The sequence below is a fragment of the Eubalaena glacialis genome, chromosome 3 (genome assembly GCF_028564815.1).
Source record: "Eubalaena glacialis isolate mEubGla1 chromosome 3, mEubGla1.1.hap2.+ XY, whole genome shotgun sequence".
Taxonomy (NCBI): domain Eukaryota; kingdom Metazoa; phylum Chordata; class Mammalia; order Artiodactyla; family Balaenidae; genus Eubalaena; species Eubalaena glacialis.
In genome coordinates, this window is record NC_083718.1 from 180,536,067 (window position 1) to 180,559,828 (window position 23,762).

Below are 23,762 nucleotides of genomic sequence, written 5' to 3' on the forward strand. Positions count from 1 at the left end.
ACAGGATTTGCTGGTGGCTTGGAGGTTGAGTGTGAAAAATACGACATCAGAATTTTGTGGCATGAGTACCTGGGTTGTGTAATTTACTGAGATAGGGCACACCAGTTTATGAGTAGATTGGATGGCAGGAAGTCGAAGAAATGAATTTAATCTGGGCCATGCTGCTTTTGAGAGGACTGGCAGATCTTTCTGTGAGATATTGAGTAGGCACTTGTGTATGTGAGTCGAGTTCAAGGAGGAAGTCGCATTCTGGACCTCATTCAGCAAATTATTCACTACTTTCTCTGTTCCAGGCTCTGTGTTAGTTCTGGAATGCTGTGATGAATAAAAAAAAATAGACACATTCCGAAGAGACAAGAAGTTATTCATGCAAATACATGTCAAATTGTATCTAGAGAGTATTATAATAGGGGCTTTTGACCTGGTTAGAGAAATCAAGGCAGGCTTCCCTGAGGAAGTGTTACTGAGCTGAAATCTGAAATAGACATTAGGGTGGTAGGAAGTAGACACTAAGCAAAATAGGGAGGTAATCATGTTCCAGAGAGAACAGTAGTTTGTGATTTTTGAGCGTCTGCATGCTTGGCATTGTAAAGGAAAATGGGAGAATGCCAAAAGGTATATCCTTAGAAGTAGCAGAAACATTTGAAAAATGGCTGTAGTGTCTTGAGACTTAAAAGAATGCAAATACATTGTGTAGGTTGCAAACCATAAGAAAGGAAAAAAATTGCCTGAAATTCTACCACCCAAATTGGTAAACGGTCTTCCAGACATTTTTTTGTGCTCGTATGTTAAACGTACATGTTTATGAAAATAGGATCACTGTTACAAAATATCGTAGACATGTTTACAGTCTACGATACGATTATAGATTCTGTGTTTTTAATGACTGATGGTATTCTACTGTATAAATACACTATAGTTAACTAATTTAACTTATTGAACACTTATTTAGTGTGCTCCAAATTTCTTGTTTTGATAAACTGTGCTTTGATAAACCTTCTAAAACATAAATCTTTGTGAACTTGTTCAGTTATCCCCTTGGGGTAAATGTCTAGAAGTACAATTGTTAGGACAAAGGATATACTTACTTAAAAATTTGAAATGTTTTGCTAAACTGCTCTAATATGCATTCCTAGCTGTTGTGTGTGCAAATGCCTCTTCCCCAGGTCCTGTTTGACAGTGGGAGTCATTAATCTTCATGTTTGCTAATCTTAGAGGAGAAAGATATTACTGTATTGCTCTTATTTGTATTTCATTGGTAACTAGTGTAATTGTGATCATTTTCACACTGTCTATATCCTTTGCCCCAGTTTTCTCTTTGGTATTTGTCCTTTCTTCTTATTGATTTACATGAGCTCATTGTATATTAGATATACTAACCCTTTGTCGTGTGGTCATTTGGACAGAAAGAGAAAGTTTTACTCAGATTTAATGTAAACCTTTGTTTTTATTCTCTTTGGTTTGTGTCCAGATATTTTGTAAAAGTTGCTGATTTTTAACCTTTTCTTCTCAAAAGAATGACTTTTTAAAAATTCAACCAACATTTAAATGTTAGTGTCTTCACATGACCCAATAGCTTTGAATTGATAGTTTAAATTCCAAAATTTCATGGATTTGGAAGAATTTCTTCTAGTCCTGAAGTTCTTAACCTGAAGCCTGTGGATCCTTAGGCAGTGTGTAGATGGGCTTCAGGGAGGTTGTGAGCTTCTGAAATTATATGCAAATTTTATGTGTTTTTGCAGTTTTTTTTTTTTTCCCCCTGGGGAAAGGTCCATAGATTCTGAAGTGGGTGTAGGACCTCAAAATGGCAAGATCCGTGGTTTCCGAGATTGTAATTTGTTGTGAGTTGTTAATGTTTGTGTTTCCTTTTTGCTTTGTGTAGGCATCAGGGATTTGGGGTGCTCTCAGTCATATTGGCAAACCATGCCGTCAAGCTGTTGACGTCTCTCTTTCAAGACCTGCAAGTGGAGGCTCTGCACAAGGTGAGGGCTTGTCTTCAGAACCAGCATATTGACTGTTGGCTCCCCTTCTGGCTAAGCTCGCTTGAGCCATCAGATCAGGTGGTTATTTCCTGCCGAGTCCTGACATTAATTCTCTTTTCATGTCGTTACCTTCAGGGTTGGGAGGCAGATGGTCCCCCTGCTGTCCTGAGCATTATGGCCCAGAGTACCTCCATACAGAGGATTCAACGGTTGATAGACTCTGTCCCACTGACAAACCTGCTGTTGACATTACTCTCAACTTCCTACCGAAAGGTGGGTGGGGTCATGCCATTGATAATTTGGAAGATCTTCTTATATAACCTCCTCAAAATGAATGAGACTGACTGTATGCCATGATCTTTATAAAGTCATAATTTGTGGTAATGGTTTTGAAGATGAGAAAAACTCTTAAATGGTTTCAAACATTTGAATTAGTTACTGATTATCAGCACTGTGGTCCATATGGCTACTTGGTGATTTGTGACAATTGGCATGCTGAAGCAAAAACATGGAGGACACTATGGAAACATTCCTTTTTCATTTCTTGTCCACATCTCTGGTTTTGGAGTGCTTCTATAGGATAAGGCTATGAGAGTCGTGGAGGGAGCTATTAGGAGAAATACTTCTTGGATTTAGAGAAAAGAAGACACGGAAAAAACTTTTCATGTGGCAAATGGGACGAGGTAGGATGGCTCCATTTTTGTGATCATCAATTACAGAAACCTCGCTATTTTCCTAGGCATGTGTCCTGCAGCGTCAGAGGAAGGGCTCCATGAGCAGCGATGCCAGCGCCTCTACTGACTCAAACACCTACTATGAGGATGATTTCAGCAGCACGGAGGAAGACAGCAGCCAAGGTAGACGCCCCTCTTTGCTCTCTCCCAGGGGATAAGCTACAGAGTGCAGCAGGAAGTGTCCCTAGGAGCTTCCTGTAGCTTCCTAGTCACTGTTTGCTTTCACCTGCCCGGCATAGATCTTGACTGCAGGTGCACTTAAAGGCGACATGTTATTCAAGAGTAAGTGGAGCTGTTGAAGATGAGTGATTAAAACTGCCGTCAGCAAAGCCCAGATTGCTTTTCGTTCCTTTCCCTCTGCAATCAGAATACATCTCAGCTGTTCATATTTCTTTTTGTGCTGACTCATTTTGGGAACTCTGCTCTGAGCTTTCCCAGTGAAACTCAACAGGAAGGCTGTATGTGAGGTGTTGGGTTTGGCTGACGTCATAGATGTGTGGCTTGGGGAAGCAGAGAGAGAGCAATGCCAGACTGCTGTGGTGAGCAACAGGGCAACACTAACATTCCCTCCTGCCTTGGTTTGGAGAGGGATTGAATAAGATAAATATCTCAGGTTCTTTCTGACCAGGTTTGTGGGAGCAATGTGTAGAATTGCCAAAGGTACGATTCTTATCTGGGGGCTTATAGTTGGTAGACAAGTAAAACTCTGCTACTGAGAATGTTTGGCTTGCCGGTGAAATAAAATGAGGTGGTTTCTCTTCCTCCATTGGGTTCCTTTAAAAAAAAATACTGGTTTTATTGAGGTATAATTTACATACAATAAAATACTCCCATTTTGCATATACATTTAGATGAGTTTTGACAAGTTTATGCAGCAGTGTAACTACCACCGTGATCTACAAACCTTGTGTTCCTTTTGACTCAGGCACTTTTACAAAGCAGATGTACTAAAAATTTTTAAAAAACGTGTTATTTTTGTTACTTTTCTCTTTCCCTGTTAGATGATGACAGTGAGCCTATTCTGGGGCAGTGGTTTGAAGAGACCATCTCCCCCAGTAAAGAGAAAGTGGCACCTCCGCCTCCTCCCCCACCCCCTCCGCTGGAGAGCTCACCTCGAGTTAAAAGCCCCAGTAAGCAGGCCTCTGGTGAGAAGGGCAACATTTTGGCTAGTCGCAAAGATCCTGAGTTGGTAAGAGTGGATTTCTGAGGTTAAGGGGGAGGGAGAAATGGGGAGAAGAGGTGTGAAAATCAAATCATTTGAACAAAAACATTTTGTAGGTTGGATAACTAATGTTTAAAGATATTTTTAGTTAGGACATAAGTGTATTGATTATATTTGATTAAATAACTCTTATACTCTCAGTGTTATTTCTCTCATTGAGGGTTAGTAACATAGCCTTTGGAGTTAGATAGAATCTACCACTTACTGGCTTTATGACTTTGGGCAAGAAACTGAATTTCTCCAAGCCTCAGTTTTGTCTCCTGTTGTATGGGAGTGATTGTACCTCTTCTAAGAGTGTTGTGAAGAATTAAAGAGCCCTTAGCCTAGGTCTGGTACATCGTAAGTGACTGCTAACTATTTGTTCAACCAGTATTTATTAATGATGTACTGTGTGTCAGCAGCCCCTCTTCTGAAGCTCTGTCAGTAAACAAGTCATATACAGTCTTTGCTTTCATGCAGTTTAGTCTAGTCAAGGATGTGGATGGAAATTTAATTTTAATAGAGAAGTAAAGAACTGGGAATTCCAAACATGTATAATGACAATATAGGCTTCAGCATTGAATATATCAATAATATCTTAGAGCTGGACAAATACAGGACCTTAGAAGAATGAAATAAATGAGTTAATCTCTTTGGAAATCCTGTCATGCAATATTTCTTGAAGTCTGTTGTATTAAATTGGCATACCCTTTTCTGTAACTGGTAGAATCACATGGGAAAGACTATTATAACTTAGTCCCACTGTAGGTGATTTAAAATCTGATTTTTTAATTCATTGTGTTTATTGCATGAGACCTATGAGCATATTTTATTTTCTGTTTGTATTCAGGATTTGTAGGTGCTCTGGGCTTATGAATCTGCTCTGAGCTTTTCTGTGTTCTTTTTAGTTCTTAGGTCTGGCTTCCAACATTTTGAACTTCATCACCTCTTCCATGCTGAACTCTCGGAATAATTTTATCCGAAACTATCTGAGTGTATCTCTTTCAGAACACCATATGGCCACCCTGGCCAGTATCATTAAGGAGGTGGACAAAGATGGACTCAAGGGTCAGTAGACAGGATACGTGCCTGGCGGATTTTTTCCTAGTGGTGTTTGACTGTTGGCAGCGTGGTGCGATGCATCAGTTAGATGCTTGAATAGTTGGTTTTCCCATTTGTCTTCAAGGTGCATCAGATGAAGAGTTTGCTGCCGCTCTCTATCACTTCAACCACTCTCTGGTAACTTCTGACCTTCAGTCACCTAACCTGCAGGTTTGTGTGCACTACAACCGTTTAGGCCAAGAGCTCTCTACATCTGTACTCAGTAGGCTGCACTTGTTTCTATTGCTAAGGAAAAGTTTATCATGGGATCCCCTCCCTGGAAAGAGTGTTGAGAGACTATCCTAGTATGTCCCTCTGCCTTAATTAGGATCATTTCGAGAAAAAAAAAATGTGTCCTTTATCCCTAAGTCACTTAGTAAGCTTAAAGAAAAGGAAAAACAACAAAAACAACTCCTGATGACTATCCTAGTAGAAAAGTAAATAGACAACAGAGCATTTTATAAAAAAAAAAAAGAATGGCCAACATACATAGGAAATGTTCAACATCATTAGTAATCTAAGAAATATAAATTAAAACACGTGTCTTAAAGGATCAATCAAATTACAGGAGATGGATGCTCTCATATACGCTCTTACTTGCAAACCCACCACCAAAATAAAGTCTAGGATCTTGATTGTGGTTGTCTAAACCTTGTGGCTTTCTTTCCTCACTGAAGTAGTGGATATCTGGAATCCTAAATCTTAAATTACTCATTTCATTAGTTTCATATATGTATTTGTTTTTGCATTTAAGGGATACTTTAAAATTTAAAATTATTTGACTGTTTTTAGCAATGACATCATGTTCTGTGTAATTTTTTTCACTTAATATTGTTTAGTACTTTATTGCCAGAATTCATCTGTACTGTTGCATATTTTGTAGTTTCTGTTTTGACTGCTATATGGTATTCCATCGTGTTTGTGACTATACCAATTTATTCATCTCCCTTCTGCTTCTACTGATGGACATTTGGGTTGTGTCAGTCAGGTTTTATTGCTATTCCAGGTATTGCTATGATCTTTCTTGTACGTGTCCCCTGTATGTACCCTGTTACAAGTGAGTCTCTTGGAAATATAAGTTGGAGTAGAATTGACAGGTTATAGAGTATGTGACCTTAAGCAGATAATGCCAAACTGCTCTCTGTAGTAGCTGCACCATGTTTTACTCTCACCAGTAGTGCGTCAGGGATACGTGGATTCATATTCTCTCCCAACATTTGATGATGCCATAGTCTGATAATAACATGGTCAAAGTTAGTGGTTCTCAATCTTTAGTGTATATAAGGATTCCTGGGGAATTTGTTAAAACTGTGGATTCCTAGGTACTGTGACCACTCATCCCCCCCCGCGCCCCCCATCAACCCCAGTAGAATTTAATTTGGTAGATCTCCAATAATTTGCCCTAAGATTGTTTTGAAAATTTTTTTGTTACTCTTAAGATTATTTCAGTGGATTCTCAGAATCAGAACACAATTCAAGGGCTTGCACTTGCCGCCAAAGGGACAAAATCCAGGAACCTGTTTCAAGAGGTTAAAATTGATTCTCACAATCCCAAGCTATTTGAGAAATTCTTAAACATTTCTTTTGTTGTTTAAAAGATAATTGTAAAACCTATTTATACTTACCTACTGTTACATGAAAAAAATTTTTTTGGCAGGAAAGGGAATATATAGAGTAGAAAAGTTGTTGACCTGTCTAAGGTGAAGAGAAGGAAATGCTTCAGTTAGTATATTGCCTGCAGTACCTTCTCAGACTATAGGGTCAGGGTGTCCTGCCAAATTTTCAGCGCCTTGCCCAGATCTGAGCAAGGAGGGAGGTTTCAAAGTTCATAGATTTGGCCTTTTCTTTTCTAAACTTGTCCAAATAATGGGGAAGAAATATTTTTCTCTAGAGAATAGGATTCTTAAGACTCCTGTAATGATATTGCCCTCTTAGCATTTAAAAATAATTACAGACCTTGTGTGGACATGCAACCTGGCTGCCCATAGCTACTGACTCTGCAGAGGAAATCCTCAGATTTCCTTTTTCAGTCCATTTCCAAACATGGAACTTTAAATTGTTCCCCCACATTTCATTGCTATGAAGGATAGTCAGTGTAATCCATCTGCTGTTGAGTTCCCCTACCTTGGATATTGTTTCTTTGGAGTAATGTGCAAAGCTGCCTTAGCCAAAGTGCCTGACTTAGGTTGCAAGACACAGACAGTGCAATAAAATGTATTTTGCAGTAAAATGTATTTTGTTACTATTATTACTTAATATTATATTTAACATTGCATATAAAATAATAATAATAATACTATTACTATGGTGATCTAGGTTCATTCGTAAGTATTCATTGACACTTAACTGTGTGCCAGGTACTGTTATAGGGACTGAAGAAATAAAGTTGACTTGAGTTAGCATGGGATCATGAGAAAGAGGGGAGATAGGGTGTGGTTAAAGGACCTATTGTAGAGATCATGGGAAATTATTTGAATGAGGTGAAGGACAAGGAAAGGAAGGAATTCAAGATATTGCCTAAATTTAAAACCCTTGAAACCCAAATGAGACTAGAAGGACGCTGTTGTCTTTAATAGAAATAGGGCGGTCAGGAAGGAGAGTTGGTTTGGGGGTAGAAGGAGTGATACTGAGTACTCAGTGGCTCATTCTTCTAGGTTTAAGTCAACTCAGAGATTGTATTTACTCATGGGTCACATTTATTTATTTTTTCAGGTTTCTTTAAAAAAAAATTTTTTTTTTAATTGAAGTATAGTTGATTTACAGTGTTGTGTTAATTACTGCTGTACAGCAGAGTGATTCAGTTATACACATATATACATTCTTTTTTTAATATTCTTTTTCGTTATGGTTTATCATAAGATATTGAATATAGTTCTCTGTACTATAGAGTAGGACCTTGTTGTTTACCCATTCTATATATAAGAGCTTACATCTGCTAACCCCAGCCTCCCACTTCATCCCTCCCCCAACCTCCTCCCCCTTGGCAGCCACCACTCTGTTCTCTATGGCTGTGATTCTGTTTCTGTTTCATAGATAGGTTCATTTGTGTCATATTTTAGATTCCACATATAAGTGATACCATATGGTATTTGGCTTTCTCTTTCTGACTTACTTCACTTAGTATGATAATTTCTAGTTGCATCCATGTTGCTGCAAATGGCATTATTTCATTCATTTTTATGGCTGAGTAGTATTCCATTGTATATGTGTAGCACAGCTTCTTTATCCATTCATCTGTCGGTGGACATTTAGGTTGCTTCCATCTCTTGGCTACTGTGAATAGTGCTGCTATGAACGTAGGGGTGCATGTATCTTTTTGAATTATAGTTTTGTCTGGATATATGCCCAGGAGTAGGATTGCTGGATCATATGGTAATTCTATTTTTAGTTTTCTGGGGAACCTCCATACTGTTTTCTACAGTGGCTACACCAACTTAAATTCTCATGGGTCACTTGTTTAGTTCATTTTCTCAGAATGATCCTTTGGGTTCTTTAGGTACACGAGGCACAATATGCCATTTTCTCTCTGTTTATAAAAACAAACAGGTCAGTGTCAGCTCTTCAACGTGACTTTTAGTCCCATATAGTAGGCTAGCCATAGAGTCATTGTGCGGTCGAGAAAACTGTATACCTGAGTGTGAGGCTCTCCTTTAAGGAAGGAGTAAGCTGAAGGCAATTAGCAGAGGCATCATCTATGTGATTATATTATTTCCTTTGTCAGTATGTTGAATTTTATAGCCCTTTCAATCAAATGAGAAAAACAGTTTATATATTATCAGTGTTTTTAGTTTAAATAAATAGTCACCATTACTACTATTGAAAAAAATATCATTTTAAATACGATGAAATTTTGAGGTGCCAGTGGGATGAAGATGTCTAGAAAATAGTTGGAAATGTGAGTCTGAAATTTAGGAGTTAAGAAATTAAGATTGATAATACAGCTTTGGGGATTATCCATTAAGAGGCAATTGTTGAAGTGATGAGATACAATGAGATGGATTGGGGATAGCAAGAGAGATGAAGGCTGAGGCTGAAACCTCAGGAATGCCAGCATTGAGGAGAAGTGGAGGAAAGGTAGCCGGAGGGTGGCAAGGAATGGGTCAGGCCAGGGTTTTGCTGTGCTGTGGCTCAGTTTCACTACTTCAGAAGTCAGTTCTTCTTCCTTAGAGCTAATAAGAGTTTGAGTGGTAGGGAAAAACTAGGTTCCTGAGGAATGTTAGCTCGTTTCTTAAGGTTCTGAGGCCTAAATAAACTGACCTAAAGACACAAATAACTGATATGAAACAAAAACTCCCTTAAAAAAGTGTGTAAATAACTTTATAAGGAATATACATTCATCATAATCCTTCCACGAAATTTATGATTTTAATTTTTCCATGTTTCCTTCTAGTCCCTGTCTGTATAGTGGCATAGTTTTACAGTTATTATCAGAACATTGATATATCACTTGGTTTCTGCTTTTTCAAATTTTACTATTATGTATGTAATGTAATATATATAGAGTATGTTTTTATGTTTACCTTGGTCTTTACAGTTGCCACCATTATGGCTGCATGTCCCTTGATTTGATTTTTTTATTACAGTAATGCTCCAGTTAACACTTCTGATATAGCTCAGGCATGTTTATTTTTTTTTTGAATTGTTTTCTTGAGTCAGGAATTGAGAAGTTAGTCATTATGGCTGTGTTGAGCATAGTGATGAAGAATGTAGGTTTTAGAGATAAACCTTGCTTCGGCACTTGGTAATCTTGTGGCTTTGGTCATGTTCTTAAGCCACTCTGAGCTCTGTTTCCCATATCAGTGAAGTGGAGCACACCCCACCTGACATTGTAGCTCTGAGCATTTAGTGTGACGGTCTCTGTACAACAGTTAGCCTATGGTAACCCCCCAGTACCTGGGAACTACTCATGATATCTGTGACTTTTTGAATGTTTTCGAGGAATAGGGTCCTCTAGGATTTTTTTTTTTTTAATAAATTTATTTATTTTTTTATTTTTGGCTGCGTTGGGTCTTCCTTGCGTGCGGGCTTTCTCTGGTTGCGGTGAGCGGGGGCTACTCTTCGTTGTGGTGTGTGGGCTTCTCATTGCGGTGCCTTCTCTTGTTGCGGAGCACGGGCTTTAGTCACGTGGGCTTCAGTAGTTGTGGCTCGCGGGCTCTAGAGCGCAGGCTCAGTAGTTGCGGCGCATGGGCTTAGTTGCTCCGCGGTATGTGGGATCTTCCTGGACCAGGGCTCAAACCCATGTCCCTTGCATTGGCAGGCGGATTCTTAACCACTGCGCCACCAGGGAAGTCCCTCTCTAGGATGTTTTATAAGAATATAATTTAATTTGGCAGACTTCAAAATTTATCCTATATCCTGAGGTAACCATGATTTGAGTTTTCTGAAGCCAAGTGAGAAAGCAGGCTTTTATCTGGTTTTCCATTGGCATCCTGCTCAGCTTGTGTGTGTATTTGGGGAGATAAGTTGCAGCTTAGGTAACTGAGCTGGAAGTAAAGCTCATTTGAAAGACATGCCACAACTGGAGGCAAAGACAACCCTGATTAATTCTAGATGCCTTGACATCTTAGAGGCAAAATTTCTCTGCTAATACTGTTAATAGAAGCTGTTGGATTTATAAGTTGTTGGAAATCCCCCTTTGGATTGTTGTTTGTGGCATGTAACTGATTATGAAAGAAAAATGTTAGCTATTACAGTTGTTGAAGAAGTTTTCTTTCAGAGGCACAGTATCCATTGGAAACTTATGATTCTGCTGTCTCCATGCACGTCTCCTTTTTGGGGACCCCATTTCTGACACTAATTAACTATAGTTGTTAATGGGGTTAGATTAGTAATTTTTCCTTTATATTTTTCTCATGTGTTGAATGACCTTTTGCAAACTGCTTCTGAATTTGAATTTCTGTGTCTTCCTTTTTTTAAGGTATTCCTTTCAGTGTTAAAAAGTAACATTAGAGAGCATTAGTAATCTGTTGACTTCATCCCCTGCCTTTTTCCCTAATGGTCTCTTGTATGTCTTTCATGTTAGAATACACTGTTGCAGCAGCTGGGAGTGGCTCCTTTTTCTGAGGGCCCTTGGCCCTTGTACATTCATCCTCAAAGCCTGTCTGTGCTTTCACGCCTCCTGCTCATCTGGCAGCATAAAGCCGGCGCTCAAGGTGACCCTGACGTCCCTGAATGCCTTAAAGTTTGGGACAGGTAAGGTAACTTAAATAGAAGCCCCACGGAGAAGGCTGCTTTTTAAAATTTGTTTGACTTATCTGTAGTTCATCTGTGGCTCTGGCATGGTACTCTGATGATAAGTTTAAAGTGGCAAGGGTGGAGGGGTGTGTTTCCGATGGGATTTGAGAGGAGTTGTGCTGTTTAAGAAACAGAAGTATATAAACTACAGTCTGGAAATAGAATCTTCCTGTAGCACATGGGGGATTTGGTTGCAATTATGAGATAGAACCTGAATCCTGAACGTAACCAATTTTATCCTGACCTGGTTTTTTTTGAAAGAGAGGGAACAGGGAAGCCAACTCTGTCTTTGGTTATTTTGCTTTCAACATGAAACCACTTAGAGTGACTTGCAGTCTTTTTTGGACAACTTTTAAAGAATTTTTTTACTTGGGGGAAGCTCACATTAATCATCTAAATCCTCTTTAGATGGACCTATATTTGCCATTTTTGTTTACATGGTTGGGAGTCTTCAAAGCAGTTTGTTTTCCTAAACGGCTTTGTTTTCCTCTTCACCATTCTACGATCAGATAGCTCTAATGCTGGATTTGAGAAACTATAAACCCCCTTGAATGCCAGATACGCACTATATTTTTCCTGGTGGAATCTTGCAAAAAGGCCGGAAGGTGGGGGCGGGGGGGAGGTGGGGAGCGAAACCCTTATTAAAATACAAATCTCTTTCCTAATAGCCAAAGGCAGTGGCAATAGTTGGCTACATTCATTCCTTTTTTGCATAAAAGCTTTTCTCACAAATTCTCTGAATAGTATAATTTTTTTATTGCTTTATAAGTGCATTGAGTTAATTTTGACTGTTATCATGCAGTGACTTTTAACCTGTAATATAAATTCTCAAAATGAGAATTAAACTATAGAATCAAATCATAGGGAAAAAGTGACTGAATTGCTTCTATCTGCTCGGATTTAATAATTTAAAAAAAGAGCCGCCTTTTGGAGAACTTGTAATTCTTTTCAGAATTGTCAGGAACGGCAGCGTGGGGGTTATTGCCACTGTGGCCGCAGTTAATGTTGCCGAAGGGTCTTGAAAATGTGTTTGTGGCCAAATCTGGCTTTTTTGTAGCCAAGATTTAGTTTTTATCTTCTCATTACATGTAGCTTCTTGTCTTTCTTAATTTGTTATCTTAATTTAAGAAGTTGGACTCTTCCGGCATTGGACATTGTCACTCTTGGGGGATGTTCTGACTTTTCCTCACCAGACATGTTCTCCTTTCCTCTGTGGTAGGTTTTTGTCAACAATGAAGCAGAATGCCCTGCAAGGGGTGGTGCCCGGTGAGACGGAAGATTTGAATGTAGAACACCTGCAGCTGCTCCTCCTCATTTTCCACAACTTCTCTGAGAAAGGCCGGCGGGACATATTGACCCTTTTTGTGCAGATCATCCAGGAGTTGAGTGCCAACATGGATGCCCAAACGCGCTCTGTGCCTCTCATCCTGGCTCGCCTGCTTTTGATCTTTGATTATCTGCTTCATCAGTACTCCAAAGCCCCTGTGTATCTGTTTGAGCAGGTACAGATGAACACGTTCTTTTTTGCTTTACAGCTGTTACTGAGAGCGTAGTTATTCTCAAGTTACCATGCTCCAAACCAAAATGACCTGCTCACTTTAGGGTTTAGGTGTTCATTGCGGCGTGTTTGAGTAGCCTTAGGTGACCCCTGGGACTTGTGTCTTTGCACCCACAGTTTATGTTTAGCCGGAAGCGATAGATGTAGATTATTTGATTTGATGCATTTGTTAAAATTGGCTCATAGGCTCTGTTCACAGGTGTCCTTCTTTGAACTACCCCACTTTACCTGTGTCGAGCACAGTGCCGTGCGTGTTGGGCCTCAGTATTTACTAGTGGTTGAATGATGGTCGAGCAGTAAATTTTATGGGTTAGTAAATTCCTTCGTTGCAGGGATCCAAAATGAGGATGGAAGGGCCATTTAAGAATTCAGCGTTTCTTCAAATGTTTCATTGAACACTATTCCCTTTATACTCCAGCAAAAAGATGTTTCCCAAAAGAAGTCACAGAAAAATCTAAAATTTTGTTTTGGTTTATAAGTTTCCCAAACTTTGCTGTACCAATCTAATATCAAGCCTGGAGTGAGAAGCAGAATGATGACTGTGTATCTCTCTTAATTTGAGTATTTGTGTTTTAAAAGGTGCAGCATAACCTGCTTAGTCCTCCTTTTGGGTGGGTGAATGGATCCCAAGACAGCAACAGCCGCCGGGCGACCACCCCTCTCTATCATGGGTTCAAAGAAGTAGAAGAAAACTGGTCTAAGCATTTTTCATCAGGTCAGAAAGAAGATTGTCAATAAAAAACTGACTTGCTGAGTTTCATTGGAGGGGTTGAATTTGGAGCTTGGGGCATCCTTGAGGATCTTTGGTCATCGGTTTAGTCTCCTTCCTGTGGGTGGCAGATACCTACAGATTCAAAACTCTTGCGGAAACAGACTCTCGCATATCCTGCATCTATTTAAAAGCAAAAAACATTGAGGCACGAGAATTAGGAATCCTCTGGCCGTAGAGTGCAGTATATGTATTCCTGCCACACTGGGTGATTGAATTAATTTTCCCTTAGGGACATGGTTCTAACCCACAGGCTAATTTCTTTGGGTCAGGGTCTTCAGACAGTGGGAGCTGTGACATTCTCTCCAGTGTTTCTCACATAGCAGTGGTCCATACTTTTCAGAAGGTGCCTCTTGTGTTCATTTTAGCATGTGTTTGCTTTCATCTGAGGATTGTTAGATGTAAAGTGTATTTGGTGGAAATGTTCATCAAGCTCTAGTATGAATTTATTATCATTGGGATCTCTTAGTAATTAGTCCCTTTGATATTGGGGAAACAGCATTTAAGTTTAAGGCAGTCAGTCTAATGATACAATTTTGTTGATTAACTTGATGATTATAGAGCAGAAGTTAACTCCCAGAGCAGAAGTTTTCAACTGGGGATGATTGTGCTCCCCATCCCCAAAGGGGCCCTGGGGCCATGTCTGGAGACATATGTGGTTGTCACAACTGGGAGGGTGCTACTGGCAATCAATGGATAGAAGCCAGGATGGTGCTAAACATAGGACAGTTTCCCACAGCAGAGAATGATCTGGCCCAAAATGTCAATGTGTAGTGCCAAGGTTGGGAAACCCTGGTCCAAAGTGTTTTCTTTGTTTTTATGTTTCATATTTGTCAGGCTTGAGAATGAAACCATTCTTTCAGTAAGCACATTGTTTTTCAGATGCCGTCCCACAACCCAGATTCTACTGTGTCCTGTCCCCAGAAGCCTCAGAGGATGATTTGAACCGACTTGATTCTGTGGTACCAGGAATTTAAAAATCCCATTTTACATGTTGGTTAGATGGTCTCCACCAAAATCAGTCTATCAGGGGAAAGGGAATGACTTAACTTTTTGTAATGAGGGAATTTGGTCTGTATTAGGATTTGAGCTTATTCTAAAAGGAAAGTGTTGTTTTGAGATTTATTCACTGGGCTCCAGTTTGGCGGTAGGGGACGTCCTTCCTGGCGGTTGACACCTCTGACACATTATTCCTGAAGACTATATCTGTTAGCATTTTCACATGTAGCTATTTTAATGGACAAAATAGTTGCCTCATTCTGAAGCCTGCACTTGTGTGCTCACAATAATCCATAAACTGAGTTGGTCCCTAAGTGGGAATCATGCTGCAATGAGAAATTAATAACTGTATTTGGAGTGAGCTATTTTCTCAATCCTGAGTTTAAGTGGTAGTGTATGGGTAGTAGGAGAAAGATATTTCAAAAAATAAGAAAAAACGATTGCCTTTCTTTCTTGATATTAGGCATGTGATGTTCTTTACTCCAAGCTTGTCAAGTATGATGAGCTCTACATTGCACTGACATCCCTACTGGCAGCTGGATCCCAGCTTGATACAGTCAGGAGAAAGGAAAACAAGAATGTAACAGCCCTGGTAAGACCGTGGAAACCTGGGCTAATTAAGAAGAGTTTGGGATATGTTTGATGATTGGGTAGCAGTCTACCAGAAATTTCCTTCTGGCATCTAGTCAGTTTATTGGATATCTGTTTGCAAAACTGACTAGATACTTCATTATTTCTATCTAGTTTGGGTGGTTATGTTCACCTTAGAGATAATTTTTTTATCATTTTTGCATTTTTTTGTTAACATTTAGAAGAATGTGACTTCGAGAGTAAGCGTCACCTAAGTTCTGTATCTCCTGTGAATGCTGGTTGTTGTATGATATTGAAAGCCTCACACTTGAGCTTTTCCTGTGGTCCTGTGAATGTGTCTCGTGCCTGTAGAGCTCATAACAGCAATTAAGGCCACAGAAAGGGCCAGCTGATTGCGGGCGTGCTGAGGAGAATGTCTTGCTCTCTTTCAGTTACTTGGTGAATTACTGGGGAGCCAAAGTTGTCTCAGAATTGCTTTCTTGGCCTGTGAAACGTGCAGAATATGGAACAAGTTTTATGTAGATATAAAATGTGCGTTTTACCGTTTCCTGCTTTGGGTGTATTCTCTAGAAAGACCTGGTGAGCAGACTTGAGAGCCAAATCTCAGTTGAAGATTGGGACTCCACCCAGTTCTGCTTTGAAAATCGTATTTGGAACAATTCTTACTGTTAGGGAGCTGTTGAGGCAATACCAAAAGCTTCTACCTGTGTGATTGCTCTTTTTGCTTCTTCCAGGAGGCCTGTGCCCTTCAGTATTACTTCTTGATACTGTGGAGGATTCTAGGGATTTTGCCACCATCAAAGACTTACATGAACCAGCTGGCCATGAACTCGCCAGAGATGAGTGAATGTGACATCCTACACACTCTGCGGTGGTCTTCCCGCCTCCGGATCAGCTCCTATGTCAACTGGATAAAGGTACCACAGGGCTTGCTGCTATGGAGTATTCAAAGCCAACATACTCTAATTCTAGGAACTTTTAAATTTAAGGCTAATGAAAGCCTTAGACACTGTCTGTATTGATCTCCTGAACACTTTTTTCTTGCTGTAAATAGGACCACCTTATCAAACAGGGAATGAAGGCTGAACATGCTGGTTCTCTCCTAGAACTGGCATCCAGCAAGTGCAGCTCAGTGAAATATGACGTTGAAATTGTAGAGGAATACTTTGCTCGACAGGTATGGAAGTTTGGGGTCCATAATGATGGAACTTGGCTTATGCCACAGTTTTTTTTTGCTACAACTAATTAATATCTTGTGTATTTTTAAAGATCTCGTCCTTCTGTAGCATCGACTGTACCACCATCTTGCAGCTCCATGAAGTTCCCAGTCTGCAGTCCATCTACACCCTCGATGCTGCTATCTCGAAGGTCCAGGTCTCTCTGGATGAACATTTTTCTAAGATGGCTGCCGAGACCGATCCTCATAAGTCATCTGAGATCACCAAGAACCTGCTTCCAGCCACACTGCAACTCATCGACACCTACGCCTCATTCACTAGGTGTGACGGGCTGCCTGCCCAGAGATGTTGGAGATGGGGGAATGTAGATGCCTGGGTGGTTTACTTTCATCTTTAAATATTTTCTAGCATTTTTCTTGTAGGGTGCAAAGAAAGATAATGTAATTTTTCCAAACACTATCATTTCTGTTATTTACTAAGATGAAGCTTTTTAAATTTCATGGTATGTAGGTAGAGAAAAAATTTTCTTAATGAGTTAGAGAGTATTTTTAAAAAATATTTGTTTATTTATTTGGTTGCGCCAGGTCTTAGTTGCGGCAGGCGGGCTCCTTAGTTGTGGCGTGCGAACTCTTAGTTGCAGCATGCATGTGGGGTCTAGTTCCCTGACCAGGATTGAACCCGGGCCCCCTGCATTGGGAGCGCAGAGTCTTAACTATGGCGCCACCAGGGAAATCCCCTAGAGAGTATTTTGAAACCCAGCCCTTTCTATAATAAAGATTGCATATTACACACCCTGTGGACTTGCTTTGTTTATTCTGCATGATGTTTAAATATTTTAGAATTCATTTATAAAAATTGGGAATTTATTCACAAGTCAAGATTTCTGGCTTTTCTTCCTTTGGAAGAACTGGCAAAACTGGGCCTGTCTTCCCACATGACAGTAACAGACTGCAGCTAAGGACTGGCTGCTTCTCGTTAGCCATTCTCACTGGGCCCCTTTAAGCTCATTTACTTTATCTGGTCCCTGTAGGATTTCACTGTTCAGTTCCTGTTTCATGGGGCGTTGATGGTGAAAGGGACTTAGATCGTTGTAAAACTTAACTAATGTCTTAGTGTGAATGCTTTGCAGTAGACAGAGGACTGTTGCTTGAGGCAAAAGTTTTGAACGAATATGAGCAATAAACTTGAATGACAAGTGTGAGTGTTTGCTGCATGTCAAGTACTTTTCTAGGTCTTGGGGGTACAGTGGTAGCAAAGCTGACCGAGTCACTGCCCTTTGAGAGTGTCTAGGCTCTAATCTGGCCCATCAGGCTAAGACTTTCTAAACTGAGCTGTTAATACATGTTCCTGGGCAAATAAGTTTGGGAAGTGCTTTTTTTAAAAAAAGAAAAAAAAATAATACTTCTCAGAGCCTTTAATATATACATTGCCAGTCTTCTGAGGCCAGGAAGAGTGTGGTAGATATGTCCTGGAATTGAGTTTTGTAAGCATTTCAGAGGATGGCATATTCTTTGGGAAACAATTACCCATTGTAATTCTTAGGAGACCCAACTGAGATAAAGGTTTTTGGATTTGTCTAGTGTTAGTTTTTCCTAACCAAAATGGCACTAGATTCCTTCAGCTTTGACATAACCCCCTATTTTTTTCTCCAGAGCCTATTTGCTGCAGAACTTTAATGAAGAGGGATCCACTGAAAAACCTTCCCAGGAGAAATTGCACGGCTTTGCCGCTGTTTTGGCTATTGGCTCTAGTAGGTGCAAGGCGAACACTCTGGGTAAGTGAATGTGCTTTTGAATAAGACTGTTAACACTGTATGACTAGTAGTGCTATTTCTCTCCCTTCCTACCTGTCTACTGCATTTATCATTTATTGGAATCTTTCTGAGTGTCAAGCATTGACATAGGTTTATCTGTTTTGATCTTCACAATAACCTTATTAGGTAAGTTTTGTTATTATCCCCCATTACTCATTAGGAAATTGAGGCTTAGAGAAGTTATTTGCCCAAATCCTACATCTTGCAAGTGGCAGAGCTGGGATCCAAACCAAGATAAGTTGGCTCCAAGGCATTAGGCTATTTTGCTGTTGGCAAAGACCTTTGTTCTTTTCATTTATAGAGATTAGGAAGACTAGCAAGCTACTGCTTAGTGCTTGGGAGAACTTCTTCCTGTGTTAGGAATGATCGAATCGAAATTTAGGATGGGGAATCAAAAGGACTTGAGCAGGGGCTTCCCTGGTGGTGCAGTGGTTGAGAATCCGCCTGCCAGTGCAGGGGACATGGGTTCGATCCCTGGTCCGGGAAGATCCCACATGCCGCGGAGCAACTAAGCTCGTGCACCACAACTACTAAGCCTGTGCTCTAGAGCCCGTGAGCCACAACTACTGAGCCCGCGTGCCGCAACTACTGACTGAAGCCCACGCGCCTAGAGCCCATGCTCCACAATGAGAGAAGCCACTGCAATGAGAAGCCCGCGCACCGCAACGAAGAGTAGCCCCCGCTCGCCGCAACTAGAGAAAGCCCGTGTGCAGCGCAATGAAGACCCAACACAGCCAAAAAAAAATAATAAAATAAATAAATAAAATTTAAAAAATAAAATATAGAAGGACTTGAGCAGGATTGGAGTTAAGTGCAATAGTTACCCTTTAAAATTTACAGGCATTTGTGTATTCCTGAATTTCAAGCTTCAAGAACCCTTTTAATGTTCAGATATTCTCACTTTTAGAAATTTAATTCCATTACTTCTTTGAATACTGTTCTTAATGTGCATTAATGATCCCTGCCCTCAAGATTTGTGTTAAGGAGAAAAGAGATCAAAGTGATACCTATTCATAGAAGGTCTAGATGTTTAATAGTGACTTGTAGTGACTTGCTCTCACTTTGCATCTTTTATTCAGTTGTCTTCTTTTTTTTTTTTTAATTTATTTTTATTTATTTATTTTTGGCTGTGTTGGGTCTTCGTTTCTGTGCGAGGGCTTTCTCCAGTTGCGGCAAGCGGGGGCCACTCTTCATCGCGGTGCGTGGGCCTCTCACTATCGTGGCCTCTCTCGTTGCGGAGCACAGGCTCCAGACGCGCAGGCTCAGTAGTTGTGGCTCATGGGCCTAGTCGCTCCGCGGCATGTGGGATCCTCCCAGACCAGGGCTCGAACCCATGTCCTCTGCATTAGCAGGCAGATTCTCAACCACTGTGCCACCAGGGAAGCCCCAGTTGTCTTCTTTACTTGCAAGATTAGAAAGTGAATACGATGGGAAGTGAAAACCTTACAATTGAGATTGTTAGCTGTTAAGCAATTAGCAAGTTCTTGGACATAGTGCTGCTACTGAAATATCCATCTAAGCTATCTTAGTAATTGTTTTGACAGCCTGGGCTGTGGTGTGTTTCTCTCTGCATTTGGGCTTGGCTTTTAAAATGCTGTGTGTCGTTCTTTCTCTCTTTCTCTCTCACGATGATTCCTTGTCCTTTCTGTCTCCTCCAGGTCCAACACTGGTTCAGAATTTACCATCTGCAGTGCAGGCTGTGTGTGAATCCTGGAACAACATCAACACCAATGAGTTTCCAAACATTGGATCCTGGGTGAGTGTCTGTCTGTCCCAGGAGTAGAAATTAGGAGCACTGTTCTGTTTCTGTGTTCTCTTCTTATTCTTTAGGCTTAAACTAGCTACCAAGAGATCTTAATATGCTGCAGTAGTACTTGCTATGGCTGAATCAATAATCAAGGCCTTGAATTACTCAAATGGTACTCATATGATCATTTTGCTAAGAATAAGAAGTCTGTTTCTGGGTTATAGGATAACTGCTTTATTACAGTGGACCCTTGAACAATACAGGGTTGAACAGCATGGGTCCACTTACACACGATTTTTTTCACTAAATCTGGACTGCAGTACTAAATCTGTGGTTGGTTGAATCTGTGGATGTGGAACTGCACATACGGGGGGCTGACTATAAAGTTGTACATGGATTTTTGACTGCACAGACAGTCAGCACCCCTAACCCCTGTGGTACTTAAGGGTCAACTACTAGGAGCCTCAGTTTCTTCATCTGCTAAATACTGGGATGTAAAGATTAAGGATATTAAATGTAAAGTGCCTAGCACATTATCTGTCACGTGAATTCTCAGTAAATGTTAACCGTTTCCTTTCCTTTTTAGGTTATATGTCAAGAACCTGCTCCTTTTGTCATACATAATTTTATGGGGTAGCTTTTAAGTTCTCTAGGCTTTTGGAAGGCTGTTGAGTCCTCTGTTAGTTTCCTTGGTCTTTCTGTGTGCTCTGCTCAGATTACCTCTATTAACAGATTATTGCGTTATTACAATTCTTTGGAAAAGCCAAGTGTTATAATCTAGTTATCCCTGCTTTGTAATCGTGACCTCTGTTTACATCACCCAGAGCTATAGTGCAAGGATAATTAAGATATTTATAATGCGGACCCAGATGCATTGTAAAATCCAGATCTTTCTCAGTTACTAGAGGCAAACAAACATAGTTTTAATGTTAAATATAATATATTCTAATTATTTGAAAAGTGGTATTGGGTATCTTAACTATGTACTAACTAAATTTTAGCTTAACTTTAACTTTTAAGTTTTAACTCGACTTTGTGCTAACTAAAATTTGTTAACTGTTTCCTTTACTCCACCCCACTTTCCTTCCCAGGATGAATAAGAGTGTATACTGAATAGAGTCATTGTCTGTAAATCTCAGTGGGGTCTTCGGTTATGTCATCATGGTTTCTTTTTTCTCACGTAAGAATTTGGTCCTGGGAGATAGATGGTCTATCTGTTGATGTCTGCTTTGCCTCCTTTCAGCGCAATGCCTTTGCCAATGACACCATCCCTTCTGAGAGTTACATCAGTGCTGTGCAGGCCGCTCACCTGGGGACTCTTTGTGGCCAGAGTCTGCCCCTGGCTGCTTCCCTGAAGCACACCCTCCTCTCACTGGTCAGGTTGACCGGAGATCTTATAGTGTGAGTACCTTTTACGTAGCCCTAAGTGCTCTCTACTCCTGTATTCTGTCATGGCTAAGGGAAGACAATGAGAGTTTTAATAACTGCGTAATAATACTTTTTTTGCCTGCTTCTACAGCAGAGAGAGCCTGTTGCCTTAGAGTATGAACGTTTACCTAGGATGATTTTTGGCTTAGATGTGAAGGGCAGCCGAGTACCTGCCCCCCTCCTTCTGTGTAGTATGTTTCAGAAAAGGCGTGCTGGTTTTAAACCATATTGTGATTTGGAGGTACTCTGGGTTTAAGTTTCAAGGTGACAATGATGTATTTGAAGTCATGCTTCTCCAGATTCGTTGTGGAAGTTAGATGCTGCCATCGTGGAGACTCAGGGCAGGCCAGTGGAGGGACTATTTTGTTTTCCTGTACATAGGTCACGGGTAAAGTCCTATATCTCATTGGCTTAAAAGTGATCCAGATTCCTGGGAATTCTTCTAGAAGGGTTGTCTGGGAGGGTTACTAGCTTAGGTTTCAGTTAATTTTCTTTTCTAAATATTATAAAATACATCTTACAGTATTAATTTAACATCTTAATAAGTGGACTTTTCACATGGAAATGATTTTAGCTTCTGATATAATAATGAGAAAAGGAGACCATGAAGTTGCATGATTATACCTATGTAAAAAACAACTATCAAAGGAAAAAAGCCCTTCTCAGTAAATGAGGAGATTGCCCTCTCCTCCCCTCGCAGCTTTTGAGAGGAGTATATTCACTAATTTGGTTCTGTTTTCTTTGCTGAAGTTGGTCCGATGAGATGAACCCGCCACAGGTAATTCGGACCCTGCTTCCCCTTCTTCTGGAGTCGAGCACTGAGAGTGTTGCTGAGATCAGTAGCAACTCTCTGGAGCGCATCCTGGGTCCTGCAGAGTCTGATGAGTTCTTGGCTCGTGTTTATGAGAAACTAATCACTGGCTGTTACAACATTCTGGCTAATCATGCAGATCCCAATAGGTGAGCCTGACTGGGGAGAAGCCTCCGGTTCCTGTGACCTCCTGCTACCATCAATGAAATGTACCAACACTAGCTTCTTTATGTTGTTAATTAATAGATTATGATTGTGCTTTTTAACAGAAAGTTCTATACTTGTGTGCGTTTTGTGTTCTTGTGGACACACATGAAAGGTTACTTGGAATCTTCTTCTGTGATTAATTCTTGGGAATAAACATGCTGTACTAGATGTGATGAAGTGTACAAAGGAGCATGATAAAATTTCTAGTATTTTTGTAACCATGCTTCTGAGATAGGTGTTCTGTGGAATTAGGTGGTCTCATAGCATTGTTTGACCTTGGTAGTGTAGGCCATGTTGATGTAGGAGAGTCTTACAGAACAGTTGAGTAAGTTACAGTTTTATCCCACTGAGAACTATACAAATAAAGGGTTCCAGGTATTGGGATTTCCTGCCTTTTTGTTGTTGAGGAATCCAGGTTTTCATCAGGGGCTGCCTTTTCTTTTTCTCTCCCTCCCCACTTCTCTTTCGTCCCCCTCCCCCCTTCAGTCTTTCCCTCCCTTCCTTCCTCTTTCTAACAGTTTGAAATAACAGCAGTGATTCTTGGAACTCGTAGCCATCGACTACATCAGTTATCTCAGATTTTAGGAATTTTTAAATTTTATTTCAGTTTAATTCCTCAAAAATTTATTGAGCACCTACTGTATGCCAGGGTTTATGCTAAGCTTTGACAAAACAAAATTGAGTATTGCCCTCAAAAGGTGTAGCCGTAAACAGACTTTGGATTTTTAAAGGTCAGGATTAGGAGGACATTGAAACAGCCCTTGTTTCTGGTAGTTAATTTTTCTTTTGGATTTTCAGTGGACTGGATGAATCCATCTTAGAGGAATGTCTCCAATATTTGGAAAAGCAACTGGAAAGCAGCCAGGCTCGTAAAGCTATGGAGGAATTTTTCTCTGACAGGTGAGCTATGTTTTGTTCTCCTCAGTGAACATTTTTGAATATCTCCTGGAAGTAGGGACCTGTCTATGTTGACTTCGGTGTTCTTTCTCAGGGAATTAAAAAGCCTGCTTAGGTGTTTGTACCTCTGGGAGGACTTTGGTTAACTGCTGACTCCTTGAGGTTATTGGTGGAGGGGTTGATTTCATGAACACCTGGCATTGTTGACTCACAAATGACCAGTTCCCCTAGAGAGGATGAGATTGTGAAGAAGTAGAAACGGATGCCTTTTATGTGAGGCTTAATGTGATTTTTCCATTTTTACCCTCCTGCCTTTCAGTGGAGAACTTGTGCAGATCATGATGGCAACAGCCAATGAGAACCTCTCTGCTAAATTCTGTAACCGAGTTTTGAAATTCTTCACCAAACTCTTCCAGCTGAGTGAGTGACAGCTTTTAGTAATCTTCTTAAGGGAACTTTGATGTCCAGCTAATGACTGTGCCTATCTTCTGCCCAAGTGTAACTATGGCATG

At 40.3% G+C, this 23,762-nt stretch overlaps 1 protein-coding gene across 8 annotated transcripts in view; it reads left to right on the forward strand.

Annotated features, from left to right (window-relative positions):
* The window catches only part of UBR4 (ubiquitin protein ligase E3 component n-recognin 4), a 126,303-nt gene that overhangs the window by 15,787 nt on the left and 86,754 nt on the right, over positions 1-23,762 (forward strand). For 7 of the 8 annotated variants that reach the window (XM_061184842.1, XM_061184844.1, XM_061184845.1 and 4 more), the window contains exons 12-31: positions 1,883-1,982; positions 2,118-2,255; positions 2,722-2,839; positions 3,718-3,905; positions 4,826-4,985; positions 5,104-5,189; positions 11,041-11,210; positions 12,472-12,754; positions 13,390-13,525; positions 14,462-14,541; positions 15,042-15,170; positions 15,904-16,086; positions 16,224-16,346; positions 16,439-16,668; positions 18,000-18,121; positions 19,819-19,916; positions 21,151-21,308; positions 22,086-22,295; positions 23,152-23,253; positions 23,570-23,670. In XM_061184842.1, coding sequence (XP_061040825.1) covers positions 1,883-1,982; positions 2,118-2,255; positions 2,722-2,839; positions 3,718-3,905; positions 4,826-4,985; positions 5,104-5,189; positions 11,041-11,210; positions 12,472-12,754; positions 13,390-13,525; positions 14,462-14,541; positions 15,042-15,170; positions 15,904-16,086; positions 16,224-16,346; positions 16,439-16,668; positions 18,000-18,121; positions 19,819-19,916; positions 21,151-21,308; positions 22,086-22,295; positions 23,152-23,253; positions 23,570-23,670 — 2,915 coding nt within the window. The remainder of the gene's footprint in view (positions 1-1,882; positions 1,983-2,117; positions 2,256-2,721; positions 2,840-3,717; positions 3,906-4,825; positions 4,986-5,103; positions 5,190-11,040; positions 11,211-12,471; positions 12,755-13,389; positions 13,526-14,461; positions 14,542-15,041; positions 15,171-15,903; positions 16,087-16,223; positions 16,347-16,438; positions 16,669-17,999; positions 18,122-19,818; positions 19,917-21,150; positions 21,309-22,085; positions 22,296-23,151; positions 23,254-23,569; positions 23,671-23,762) is intronic. The other variant, XM_061184850.1, reaches the window with a different exon arrangement.